This window comes from Spodoptera frugiperda, chromosome 9, assembly GCF_023101765.2.
Source record: "Spodoptera frugiperda isolate SF20-4 chromosome 9, AGI-APGP_CSIRO_Sfru_2.0, whole genome shotgun sequence".
Taxonomy (NCBI): Eukaryota; Metazoa; Arthropoda; class Insecta; order Lepidoptera; family Noctuidae; genus Spodoptera; species Spodoptera frugiperda.
In genome coordinates, this window is record NC_064220.1 from 7,712,420 (window position 1) to 7,725,163 (window position 12,744).

At 47.4% G+C, this 12,744-nt stretch overlaps 3 protein-coding genes across 4 annotated transcripts; 1 reads left to right on the forward strand and 2 right to left on the reverse strand.

The window, feature by feature from the left end:
* Positions 1 to 399: 399 nt before the first annotated feature.
* On the reverse strand, positions 400 to 4,001 carry LOC118271131 (prolyl 3-hydroxylase sudestada1). Its single transcript, XM_035587073.2, has 8 exons — positions 3,661 to 4,001; positions 3,151 to 3,320; positions 2,689 to 2,976; positions 2,409 to 2,612; positions 2,111 to 2,311; positions 1,887 to 2,036; positions 1,411 to 1,564; positions 400 to 1,223 (listed from the first exon to the last, which is right to left on the reverse strand). The coding sequence occupies exons 1-8, from the start codon at positions 3,881 to 3,883 to the stop codon at positions 652 to 654; spliced, it is 1,962 nt and encodes a 653-aa protein (XP_035442966.2). The 5' UTR covers positions 3,884 to 4,001; the 3' UTR covers positions 400 to 651.
* A 227-nt stretch (positions 4,002 to 4,228) lies between these two features.
* Positions 4,229 to 6,726, forward strand: LOC118271132 (tRNA:m(4)X modification enzyme TRM13 homolog). 2 transcript variants are annotated; one of them, XM_050695778.1, is made up of 7 exons: positions 4,229 to 4,675; positions 4,785 to 4,822; positions 4,913 to 5,103; positions 5,356 to 5,596; positions 5,705 to 5,923; positions 6,012 to 6,136; positions 6,338 to 6,726. In XM_050695778.1, exons 2-7 carry the CDS (start codon positions 4,810 to 4,812, stop codon positions 6,683 to 6,685), a joined length of 1,137 nt encoding a protein of 378 aa, XP_050551735.1. In that variant the 5' UTR covers positions 4,229 to 4,675; positions 4,785 to 4,809; the 3' UTR covers positions 6,686 to 6,726. The 2 variants fall into 2 exon arrangements, with proteins under 2 accessions (XP_050551735.1, XP_035442967.2); XM_035587074.2 differs by having other exon boundaries at positions 4,231 to 4,675; positions 5,402 to 5,596.
* Positions 6,727 to 7,044: 318 nt separating this feature from the next.
* On the reverse strand, positions 7,045 to 12,580 carry LOC118271031 (ADP-ribosylation factor GTPase-activating protein 2). The gene is made up of 9 exons (XM_035586900.2): positions 12,423 to 12,580; positions 12,159 to 12,350; positions 11,774 to 11,905; positions 10,878 to 11,000; positions 10,339 to 10,464; positions 9,974 to 10,236; positions 9,512 to 9,628; positions 8,981 to 9,278; positions 7,045 to 8,784 (listed from the first exon to the last, which is right to left on the reverse strand). The coding sequence occupies exons 1-9, from the start codon at positions 12,495 to 12,497 to the stop codon at positions 8,536 to 8,538; spliced, it is 1,575 nt and encodes a 524-aa protein (XP_035442793.2). The 5' UTR covers positions 12,498 to 12,580; the 3' UTR covers positions 7,045 to 8,535.
* Positions 12,581 to 12,744: the final 164 nt, after the last annotated feature.

The window sequence follows — 12,744 nt, forward strand, 5'->3', positions numbered from 1 at the left end:
TATCATCAACCTTGTCACTGCAAAATTACTAAAAACAATAATTGTAACATTACATCAAGTAAACATGAACACATTTCATACACGCACACATCGCTAACCACTTATAAAAATATAATTATTTAATCATTAGTCCTAAGTACTAGCACAAAATGTATACTCCTAGCGGCACCTGTGCTTCGCCATGGAAAGTTTCAATAAAATTTTGTACGAAAATAAATAATGTTGCAATATTTCTCTGCTCCCTGCCGTACAATAGTCGATTCAATTTGATAACAAAAAGTATTTAATAATATTTACATTCGATATTAACTCGATGTTGATAACTACTATGTTGTCGTACTAGTACATAGTACATGTAGTGCAGTGTAGTGCCCGTACCGCGAGGACAGTTCCATATTTATATAGTTGTTCTTATATTTTAAAATACACAAGGAATAATGTGAATATAGACAATACGTAAACATAAAATGTAGTACTGGTAGCGAGTGGTAATAATACACAGTCGTCGTACAGTCCTCGTGCTCAGTCTACGAGCACGTTCGTTCAGCGCCACTGTGCCCAGTGGGGGCCGGGGCGGGGGCGCGCGTGGGCGCGGGCGTAGGGGCGGGGGCGCGCCCGGCTGCGGCCGCGGCCGCGGGCGGGGGCGCGCTGTCACTCGACGTAGGTGCACGTGAACACATAGAAAGGTTCGGGCGCCGGCGCCAGCCGCGTCAGGTACTTGGTGAAGGCCGCGGCGCCCGCGTCGCAGTACACCAGCGACAGCGCGTTGTGCGTGGGCTCCACCGACACCAGCGCGCCGTCCGCCTCGCCGCCCTCGCCCGCCTCGGCCTCCGCCTCGTCGCCCGCGTCCTCGGGCGCCACGTACACGCGCGTGCCGCCGGCGCCGCCCGGCGCGCGCGCCGGCAGCAGCATGAGGCGCGCCTCCAGGCGGGGCGCGCGGTACTCGGCGCGCGGCGGCAGCAGGGCGTAGTCCCCGGGCGCCCAGCGCTGCAGCTCCAGGCCGCGCCAGCCCGTCAGCGCCAGGTCCGTGCAGTCGGCCAGCATGCGCACGAAGGCCGCGCTGCCCAGCAGGCCCAGCGCCGCGCGCACGGGGCCCGCGCCCGGCGACCCGGGGGCCTCGCCTGGCACCCAGGCGGTCGCGCCCGGCGCCCCGGCGGCCCAGGAGCCCGGCACGCGCATGTAGTGGCACCGGTCGGCGGGGCCCGCCAGCTCCCACGGTAGCTCTGTAAGCACACTAGCGTTACTTTTCCACTACACACACGTCCACCCACACCCGAGTGGCCTTCACATTAGGTATAAGTCACTCAGGATTGTATTGTCTCTCTGGTCGCATCTTGCAATATGATTTATTTTATAAACGTAAATCGTAAATCTTAGTATTATTATTGTATAGTGATGTAGAGCACCCACCGGGGTCGCCGAGGGCCCGCATGAGGTCTGCCAGCGTCCCCGGCTGCAGCAGGTCTTGCAGGCTGACCTCGCTGTGTCGCTCCATCTGCGCCTGGACCTGCAGGCGCACGCGCGGGGACAGGTACTGGGCCGTCACCCACTGACTCAGCACCACCTGCCACATACACTCGATTAAAAAAATAACCTCATCACCTCGTCAACGCATGCATGAAGAAGGTTTGAGCATTAATCACCACGCTTGCTCAATGCGGGTTGGCGATTATAAACTTATAATTAGAAATTATAAGCCAGGTTTCCTCATGATGTTTTCCTTCAAAAACTGAATAATCTTAGAAAAAATTTCTTTGTACTTTGCCATTTGTAGGTTCCGAATCCGTCACGACCGAGCTACCACTACATAAAAATATATAATGATGATGCATTTCCAATACGGATAAAAGCCTAGGCCTAGTAAAAGAAGGGCAAACTATACGTACAATATCATTGTGTGGTCGCTGTAACTCGAGTGTGGTGTCAGTGTCGTCGCGGTCCTGGGGCTCCGCGTCGAGCTCGGGCTCCGGCGCAGGCCCGTGGAACCAGCCATTGATGGACAGCCGCGGAAGCTCCAGGGACAGCACCTCCTCCACCTGCACAGCGGACTGTCAGTCAGCGGCCGCCGGCCAGTCAGCGCCGAGCAATTGGTCAGTCACGCGGCACTCACCTGGTGGAAGGAGTCGGCGCCGACCTTGAAGAAGGCGAGCGTGTTGTTCCGCGGGGTGATGGAGCGCACCACGCGCTGCGGCCGGCCCGCGGCGTCCCGCGCCAGCAGCTGCAGCGCCCCGCCCATGTCCGGGGCCCAGCCACCCCACTCTGCGGCCCCGCCCGTGTCGGGGGCCCACCCACCACACTCCGCGGATCGGCCCTGCATAGTCCAAACGAGTATTGCATCGCGTCCAACATGCACCAGCTAATAATACAGTGTAAAACGATTGCCAAGTTAAATACGCGTTCATGCTTACCGCGGCGTGGTCTCCGGAGCCGTTCTCCAAGGGCCGATGGTCGACTGTAGGGGGGCGGGGTGGGGCCCAGGGCGCCAGGTATAGGATGAAGGCGACGCGGCGGTCGGCCAGCAGGTCGTCATGCACCAGCAGATGGTCCCCGGGCCCGTACAGCGAGCACGACGCCGACACGGACTCCAGACGCAGCCCGGTGGCCGCCGCCACCTGCACCGCATGAAACCATCACTTGCTGTATACTATTAGCTGTATACTTCTATTTACTGACTTGTCTCATACTTACCCAGCTCATGACCTCAGTCTTCAGCAGCTCATATATGCCTCTAATACTTCTCTGCCAGGTAAGGCTGGCCAGGTCGGCAGTCTGGTGGAACTCATAGAGATCCATTTTTTTCCGTGACCAGTCCAATGTGTTCATATCATCCACTATGTTGTTAATCATCTCCGGATTGGCCAGGAAGTCATGCAGCAGACACAGCCTGAACGGCTCACAGGTGAGTTTCACCTCAGGGGTGTCTAAATCTTTTAATTGTTTCCAATGTGTTTGTAGTCTGTCTAGCAGTTCTTGTGACTGGAGGGAAACACAAATATTTTGTTAGTGGTTTGTTTTCAAGAGGTATGTAACATTCAAAGCAATTTGCATTCCATTGTCTTTACCTAGCCCCATGGGAGACATAAAAATGATTAATATAAAATTATATTTAATACTTAGAATATAATGATGACAAGCATGTTTCATGATTACCTTAATCTTGGGGTTGAACAATGGGTTATCCATCCTGTTGGCGCGAGGGTTGAGCTGTGCTTTGAGTGGTTTCGCATTGTTTTTGTAATCTACTACAATTGAGTCATCCTCCCAAGAGGTTTCAGAGTCAGAACTATATTCTGACGATGACGAGGATGAAGAATAGTCTTCTGAAAAATGGAAATAGATAATAATTTATATGCTTTATACCATGACATAACATTTTGCAATATCTATGACATGTGAGTCAGCTATCTCATTATAAACCACAAGTCTACCCAATGCTAGTCATCAACAGAAATATTTAGCACAGTGGGTACATGTTCAAGGGGCTTTTATTTGTTTAAAACACAACATCCATGACTGGGTCTTATTCCAAACTTGTATTGTTTAAACACCAAACAGACGAAGGGGAATAGCCAACTATAAACAATACATTATAATGAGATTTCCTACTCAAAATTCAATTTTCCCGCGCAAAATATTTTCATTGAAAGTACGAGCACTTACCTCCTCGGATCCTCTTAACTTCATCAGCAGAAGCCTGGTAAGAGTTGACGGCGCACACGTCCGAATCATCACTATCCGTGTCGGAAATCTCAATGACTGTGCTGGAGATTCTGCGCTTGGCGGGCGGCCGGGCGACCGCTGCATCTCCACTTGCGGCGAGGTCTGTCTCCATTGTCGTAGTGCTCGACGACGGTTCCTCATTGTCTCTACTAGGGGAACTCATATTGCACCACCAGCACTACATAATACGTGAAAGAAAACCAAAACTAACCCAATGATGCGACGCCTAACCTAAAATGTTGTTGACGTCTAAATCATCACAATGACCATAGTTAAAAATAAAAATTCTATGTCGGCAATACACAATATATGCATTGTGTAGTCTTTGGTTTAGCTATAAAATTAATTATGAATTAATGATTTTCTAATAATCATAGTCATTAACAAAATTTAGCGTAATTATCACTGCACTGTATTAATCTTAACAACAAAACACAAGTTCACTGTTTCCATAGACGATCACATTTTTTAAATTAGAATGACGTCTTTGACACGTTATGTCTAGTCTTTTTCAGTTTCTGTCATCTTACTTGTCAGCTCACCCTGATGTTCGTGTGTCGTGTGATTCTGTTGTGCTTTTTTAAGTTAATTTGATTGTCGCGCGCAGTACTAAAAAACTCCACATTCATGTAATTTTAGTCGATGTTTTTTTAACAATGAAGCTACCAGATAAAGATTTTTACTTCATGTCTTTCCTACACCTTTAACATTTTTTATTGTATTATAGTGTGCTTATGTACACACTTTAATACTTATGTACACACTTTCACAAAAAAGTGAAATTTCATCCACTAAACATTTCACCCTGAGTAATAGAGTACCTATGGAGTGTATTACGCAAGGCCAATGTCAGTATTTTGTGGTGAGGAAGAAGAGACTCTGCCGTATGACTGTGCGGCCAGGCCGGCAGTACTGCGGAGAGCACGAACCTCAACCGCCTGGGTCTGAGTGTCAGGTACAATACAGAAACCTTGCCTTACTCTTGTATAAGTATTATGTGTTTATCTTGGTGACTTTAAGTAGTAGTTTAGTTATTGACATTAAATAATTATCATTCATTTTAGGACGATAGACGAATACCATGCCCAAATGACCCCAAACAGTAAGTATCTGGCCGATGAGTCCCAGGGCGAATTGAAGCAGAGGTGCATTGTGAAAACAGTAACAATATGTGAACACCACTGTGTTTCAGCACAGTGTATGTCAGTAAACTGGAGAAGCACCTTTCTATCTGCAATGCGCGCGCTAGAGAACAACCTCCTTATATTGTGCCAAATATCAATGCGCCCACTGAAGGAGAAACATGTGTCCGCAAGCCACTTGCGCAGCTATCTCGCGAGACAATCATGCAAGTCATTGACAAAATTAACTATTTGTATGACAGTAAGCATTAAATTGATTTCTACCTTGACAATTCATTGCTATGTTTTTATTTATAATACTATGAAACAAAATTACATTGTGTATGCAAATATACAATAACTGTTAGATACGAAAATGTATATACCTTTATAATAAAACATTAATTATGAACTAACAAACATATGGTGAACACAACATAACTAAAATTTTGTGTGATGTGTGATTCAAGTCACTAATTTCTGCTTATGACATTATCTGTTTCAAATTTGGAAGCTTGTCAGCTGTGTCATGGGGTATGGAATGAATTATTCTTGTGCAGAGCATGTGGAGGGCAACATAACAACATTCCCTGAACATCCAATCCACAAAACGATAGTCGAAGAGTTCTCGGAGAGCGATCGCACTGAGAGCTCACGCAGACATCTGCGGCAAGTGTCCGCCCTGCTGCACCTGGCGGAGGAGGAGGGACTCGTCGGCGCCGGCACATGCTACGTGGAACTGGGAGCTGGGAAAGGTAACGTCATCTAACTGCTATTTGAGTGCTCATTGCACTCAATAGATGCAAGTCATGATTTAGATTAGAGAATAAAAGAGTAAATTGTCAATAATCATGTTTGTGCAGGGCACATGTCGTACTACGCGTGGCAGGCGTGGGGCTCGCAGGGCGGCGCCGTGGTGCTGCTGGACCGCGCGGCGCTGCGCCACAAGCGCGACAACAAACTGCGCGCCGCGCGCCGCCTGCGGGCCGACCTGCGCCACGTGGCCCTGGCGCGCCTCGACGACGTGGCGGCCGCGCCCGCGCTGCTGGCGCTGGCCAAGCACCTGTGCGGCGTCGCCACCGGTACGCGTCACTAGTTACTACACATTCCTTCGCCATTTTGTACGCGACTACCAGTGCGGGCTATATTATATCTGCGTGTGTCTGTCAGACTATGCGCTGCGCTGCGTGACTGCGGAGGCAGGCGCGGGCCCGCGGCGCCGCGGGGTGCTGCTGGCGACGTGCTGCCACCACCGCTGCGAGCTGGCCGCCTTCCTCGCGCCCGGGCCCCTGCAGGTACCGTGGCAAGGGGCACATTACACTATACCCCCCTACCTTCCTACATTACCCCTACTTACAATCTTTAGCCACCTTTTTTTTGATGTTAAGATATACAACACAATGACCTATCAGGCATACAGATTCCATGAGAAAGTGCAAGCACACACAACATAGGATAACACAAAATTGTAAATTGTATGATGAAAATGTTTGTAGGAGCTGGGTATAACTGGTGAGGAATTCAACGTGATGCTGGGCATCGTGTCGTGGGCGACGTGTGGCGACGGCCGCAGCCGAGACGCGCGCAACAAGCCCGACCACGCCGGGGACGGCGGCGAGCCTGCAGTACGAGAGGAGACCGAGCCTGCAGCAGTGAAGGAGGCGGAGCGTGTGATACTGCCGCAGGAGTCCCGCGAGGCGGTGGGGCGGCGCGCCAAGCAGTTGCTGGACTGGCTGCGCGTGCTCCGCCTGCGGGAGCTGGGGTTCGATGCTAGACTGTGCTTCTACGTGCCGGTTACCGTGTCCCCGGAGAATGTGTGCATTGTTGCAAAAAAGTTTAGCTGAGTGTGCCTTATGATTGTATATTATAATTTGGCTAAAGAATACTGTTTCTTTTATTATTACTTCTACAGCCCTCCTTTCGTATCCTGTTATAAGACTTTTTAGCTAAATAAGCCTTGTATGTTATGCATAGTCCATAGCTAAGGAAAATATTCCACATAAAGGTTTTATAAACATATCAAACACCGCAGTCCACACGTGCGTCAGAACGTCAGTGAGTAGTGGTCACACTCGCCACACGTACCTACTACTTGCAAGATGCGTGCACTGAAGCCATTTTCCGACACAAACTTTCTGCCAAGTAGCACGAACGTGGCAATGGGAATGAAGGTGGTTGGTTGGTTAATAAAATAAGACAGCAATAATAGCAAATATAATGTATATTTATATCAATAATTATTATCTAAATTGAAAATGTTATTACTATACAAATGTTCAGAGAACATGCGGACGAGCAGTGGCCTCGGTTACACTCGGCTGTGGCCATACATTGATGTCGACCGACACATCGGATATACTACGAGCCGTCGCGGGGACCGGCTCCCTCCTCGCAACAACTACTTAGCAAATTATTATAAAAATAAAAATATCTACTGTCAATTATTTTACATAAAAATAAATAAATGATAAATGCTCCGTTGTGGCACACCGTCACAGCGCAGTGCGGGCCGGCGGCCACAGGGACTGATATACTTCAGGCTGGAATGCAGCGGTAGGTGGCGCTGTATAGCGAGTAGCGACGCGGGACATGTCTGTATCAAAACAGTGCAGGGAACTCGGTTTTCTTTTGTATTGAAATATAAAAAATGTTGATTGATGATTAAGATTCAACATTTACAATCGACAACTGGTTACAGTAACATTATACACGCGTCTACAGTCTAGCTATGTATGTATCTACATTATTTTCTTTGCGTTACACATTTGATGTAGTTTTGTTTGCGTGGCCTAACACCCGACACCCGACACCCGATACAATTTATAAAACCTATTAAATAGTAGTCTTTTACATTTACAGCAAATGAAATGTCACACAGTGTTACATCAACATTGTTAGTAGCTTTAGCAACGGCAGTGATTGTCTAAAGAAATAGCCTCCCTAGCGGGTGTCCCCCAGGAGCCTGTATACCTATCACTATAGCTTGAACAATGTTTCAAAGTGCAATGAAGAGAATAGGTAGGAATAAGTATACATATACAAAGTCAGGATGAAAATATACAAGTTTGTCAATGCAGATGTTATAGACGTACAGTTTCCTCGAAGATAGTTCCCAATTTGCAATAGTTATGTAATAAATACGATTGTTTCAGAAGGTACACATGGAGTACCGAGAGCTAGACGCGCGGCGTCGCGTGATGTCGCTAGTATACACCGGTACTGGTCCGTATGTCGCGTGCAATACTCGCGGACTTGTTGTACACTGGGAACTGGCGGACACGGCTCGGGGCGCTGCTACATACATACATACATACTATATCATACAATATTTACACTGGACCCCCCCCCCCCCTCGTGTGCACTCCACTCTCACTGTCACACACTTATTTACTAATGCGCATTTAGCGTTTGATTTACAGTAAACGCGCATAATTATACAAATTAATTTATTACCTACATTAGAAAGTTGCTACAATTGCCCCAGACACAAGGTTCCGTTTACTGTCGGCATACAATACATTGCCTTACTTCGTATATTATATAAAACTGGCGCTAATGGCGTCGGGGAGAGGAGAATGTTATATCATATAGAATGTTTCTACTTATTGTCTTGAAATGAAAACATATTTGACATCGTAATGATATTTCCATAATGATGCGGTCGGCAAGTGGCGGTGCAGTAGAAACAGCGGAGTCAGTATCCGTAGCGCTCCTGTATGGAGGACACGACGCCGTTGGCCAGCGACGACAGGCGGCCCGCCACGCGCGTCACGCCCGCGCGGACCGACTCGCGCACGTCGTCCAGGTCGGGCGCGCCCACGCTGAAGGCGCGCGCGCCCCGCGCCCCCGCGCCCGCGCCCTCGCCCCCGAAGTACTCGGCGGACGAGATGCTGTTGCTGCCCTGGAACCGCGACAGGTTGGAGTCGCGCTCCCAGCGGGAGTCCTGCAACGACACGTCGTTAATTCATCGATCGCTAACATCTTTATTGTCATTCTGAATACTTCTAACGAAGGAAAACGTTCATTACTCCATCCTCAGAAATATTTGTATCATTTGAATCTATTTTTTTATCACAAATCTAAATAAAAGACTCACTTTATGTAGTAAATAGAATGCGTATTGCATAGAAGAGACAGACCTGCTCTCCAAAGAACTGTGCGGAGCTGATGGCCTTGGCGGAGCCGAACTTCTTGACAGCGGAGTCGTCCTCGGGCTCCGCGCGGCGCGGCCGGCTGCGGGAGGCGGCAGGGGCGGCGCCCCCGTCGGGGCCCGCGGTGCTGGGGGCGGCGCCCCCGAACATGGTGTGCACGGGCCGGGACGGCTCGGGAGAGATGCGCGTGACTCCGCCCCCGCCGAGGTTGTCATACGAGGAACACTTGCGGTCGCTGTCACCGAATAGTTTGTCCAAGTTGCGACTGTTGCCGTATGGCTCGTTTCTGAACAGAAATATCTTAATGTGATGACAACATTACGCTACAGTTACATGATGACGAGTGTCTTCATATATAACCATACAAGTTCACAGCGCTAGCGATCATGGAGCCCTGAGCATGTGGTATCTCGTGGGCAGTAGTAGGCGGGGGAGAAAACAACCGCAAAACTCGTGTTTATATTAGGATACATTATCTGAACAACAATGAAATATTCAACATAAAAGTCAGTAGTGTACCTGATCATGGTGAAGGAGGATGTGAAGTCGTCGATGTCATCGAGCTGCGCACGCGCACTGGGCGCGTCCTCCTGCTCTATGACCGTCATGTCCGACGTGGCCGAGTGAGACACTCCGCTGTAACGTCACGCATGTACTATACTATATACCTCTGCATACTTCCTATACTTAAAGCGACATAATGATGTACATGTAATGGCGGTTCTAGGTGGCGTTTATAATAATATTTTGACGATTGCATTCTGCATTGGTAGAAGTGTATCATTCCGGAATGTACTTTGAAGGTAATAAAATAAATTTTGGTGAATAACTAAGATTGTTTTACGGGACCTTTCTTTTATTCAGACCACTCGTAACATGGCAGATGCAGTTTATTGAACATGGTTTCTTTCTCAGCGAGTCGCAGAGAGTAGTTGGCGTCCGCTACGTAAGTAGTGCGAGTAGACGTGGGCGTGTACTCACCCGCGCGTGGCGGCGGTGGCGCTGGCGATGCCGAGGCGGTCGGCGTGGGGGCGCGCGGCGGGGGCGCGGTAGGCCAGGCGCAGCGACGCCACCTCCTGCTCCACGCTCTCCAGCGTGGCGCCCCCGCCCGCGCCCGCGCCCCCGCTGGCGCCGCTGGCGGCCGCCTCCGCCTTCAGCTTCTCCGCCATGATGGCCTCGCGCTCGATGTCCTCGAAGTTCGCGGCTACCTTGGTAGCACCCAGTCCGCCTTTACGCGCACCCAACTATACCAACACCATTTTCATTATTTCACTTATACAGTTTTTTAACTATTACTATATCGTGAAAATGATACTTCAATCAGAGAAAAGAGAGTGAGTACTGACCCCACTCCGCTTGGCGAGTCCCTTGCGCGCGGGCTGCGCGGCCCCCGCGGCCCCCGCCGCCGACCCCGCCGGGGCCCACAGTCGCGCTTGGTTACTCAGCTCGCCCGCGCCCGCGCCTCCGTACAGCTGCAACATTCATTCAATTTTATTTTCAAGTGTTTAAATAATATAATATAAAATACAATTGGTATGTACATAATATGTATAATGTAACACTCACACCATATTATGTTAAGTCCAAACAATTCACACACACATGGAAACTGTTCAACTAATGTCTTTACATGACTAACCAGTGATCTGTCCAAAAAATGGCATGCATTTATAAAAACTCTGGAATATTCAAGGAAATAATTAAAGCAAGCCACGCAGAGGACACAAGCTGTATGAACATACCCGCGCACTGAACATGTGTGCTAGTCAACCTGTCACTATGCTTCAGCATACCTAAGAGTGTCACATTAATGTTACTCAATATCACGAATGCTAACAGCTGTGCTCTCGACAATGGAGTAGATGACAGGCTGTGTCAGTGTTACCTGTGCAGTGGGGACAAGCTCGCTAGTGTTAGTGGGGGCGGCACTCTCGCCGTGCTCTGCAAACCAGTCTACCTCGGGCTCCTTACACTCCTTAGGCTCAGCCGGCGCAGGCTCCAGGTGCAGCTGTAGGAAACATATTACCTTTATTATCCACACAGCTTACATATTACAGTTATCATTAGCAGCTACTTGTAGCACTGGCCACCGGCATAGACTGCAGTTACAGCGCTTCAGACAGCCCACACCATCATCATTAACACCCATATAAAACATATATCTGCAACCATTGCAAAGTAGCAAGTCCTCCAATTACAATGAAAATGTTTTGATACAGTATACTATGTAATTGTTATATTTAATTACTTACCCAAACCTGCAATAGAATAAATTACTGATAGAACCAGAACTTAATGTGGAGTATATATTTACTGCGAATATAAAAAATACATAAAACCATTAAAAAGATGTCAAATTCTACAAATTAGCTATTTTATCACCTGATATATATGCTGTCAATAATAAACTGAGCTAAATTCAATAAATTGTAAATAATTATTATCTTGCAGAGAATGACTATATCAATGGTTGGTCAATGGCCATAAACCTGCACGAAGGGACATCCCTTTAGACTTAATAAATATAATAGAAATCTATTTGTAAAGAAATCATTTACTAAGCATTTACAGTGCAGAGGCAATTTTTAGAACAGCACAAAATCTTGTAACGTAAAATACTTCTGCTCTGTTTTGAGTCTTTATATAGAAATAAAAAGCCAATTTCTGGCTTACCATTTGATCACAATATTTTAAGAATTTTAGTTAACACATATTTACAAACATATCTGTTCCACTATTTGTTGTGTGGTTCAGGCCAGTAGCAGTTGGTTTCCAACTAACCTTGGTCCCATATGTCTTCATAGCTTGTTCAGACATGGCACTCAGCTTGTCACGGTACATCTGTGCCACACGGGAACTGTACTTCTGTCGAGCATCTTCTGTGGAGAGCCCATGTGTGCGGAAAAACTGGGTCTAAAACATGGGTCAAACCATAACGTGATATGATTAAATATTCAAGGAAATCATATCAAAAAGCAGAGATTTTTTTACACATACTTAAATCTTATATTTTAAAGGTCATAATTGTAATCATATCTTTTATAACAATTATATGGTTAGTTAGTACCCTTAAGTAATACTCGCAACAACAATCACTTAAATAAAATTTAGTTGGTAGAGGTAGTAAGGTTCAAATCCAATTCAAATAGGAAACAAAACAACATACAGCATTCACATTCCCGCCAAGCTGCATGTTTCGGAGCTGTTTCCATGTCCAGTTAGTGTCGAGCTGTGTAGAGCGCACGAACGTGAGGTGCACGCCGAGGCTGCGGTGCACCGCCGAGCAGTCGAGGCAGATGAACACCCCGTACGTCACCGACGACCACGTAGGGTTCTTTGCGTTGCAGTCGAAACATACCTGTACACCACAACACATATTATTGTAACTCCACGTCGATTCTATTGTACCACAGCTATAAAATATACGTACTTTATTCGAAGGAATCGAACGTAATCTTTGGAAAATTGCTTCAATATCGGTTTTACTCGGGCCAGAGTCAGCCATTTTCGACGTGTTGTCACTATCTGTCACGTAAATGTGTCATGACATGTCAACTGTCAACGTTGCACAATGTTGGTTTGCCAAGGTAAAAACCACGTCAACTTACGATATTCGGTACTGACTGAAAATGTTGATATTTTAATATTAGCATGTTTACTGTCGTGTTAAGCAAGGACGTTGAAGTTTAGTATATTTATGGATGAAACTCTTTGCTTTTACCATGCTTTTGCTTGTAGACAGAGAACTATAC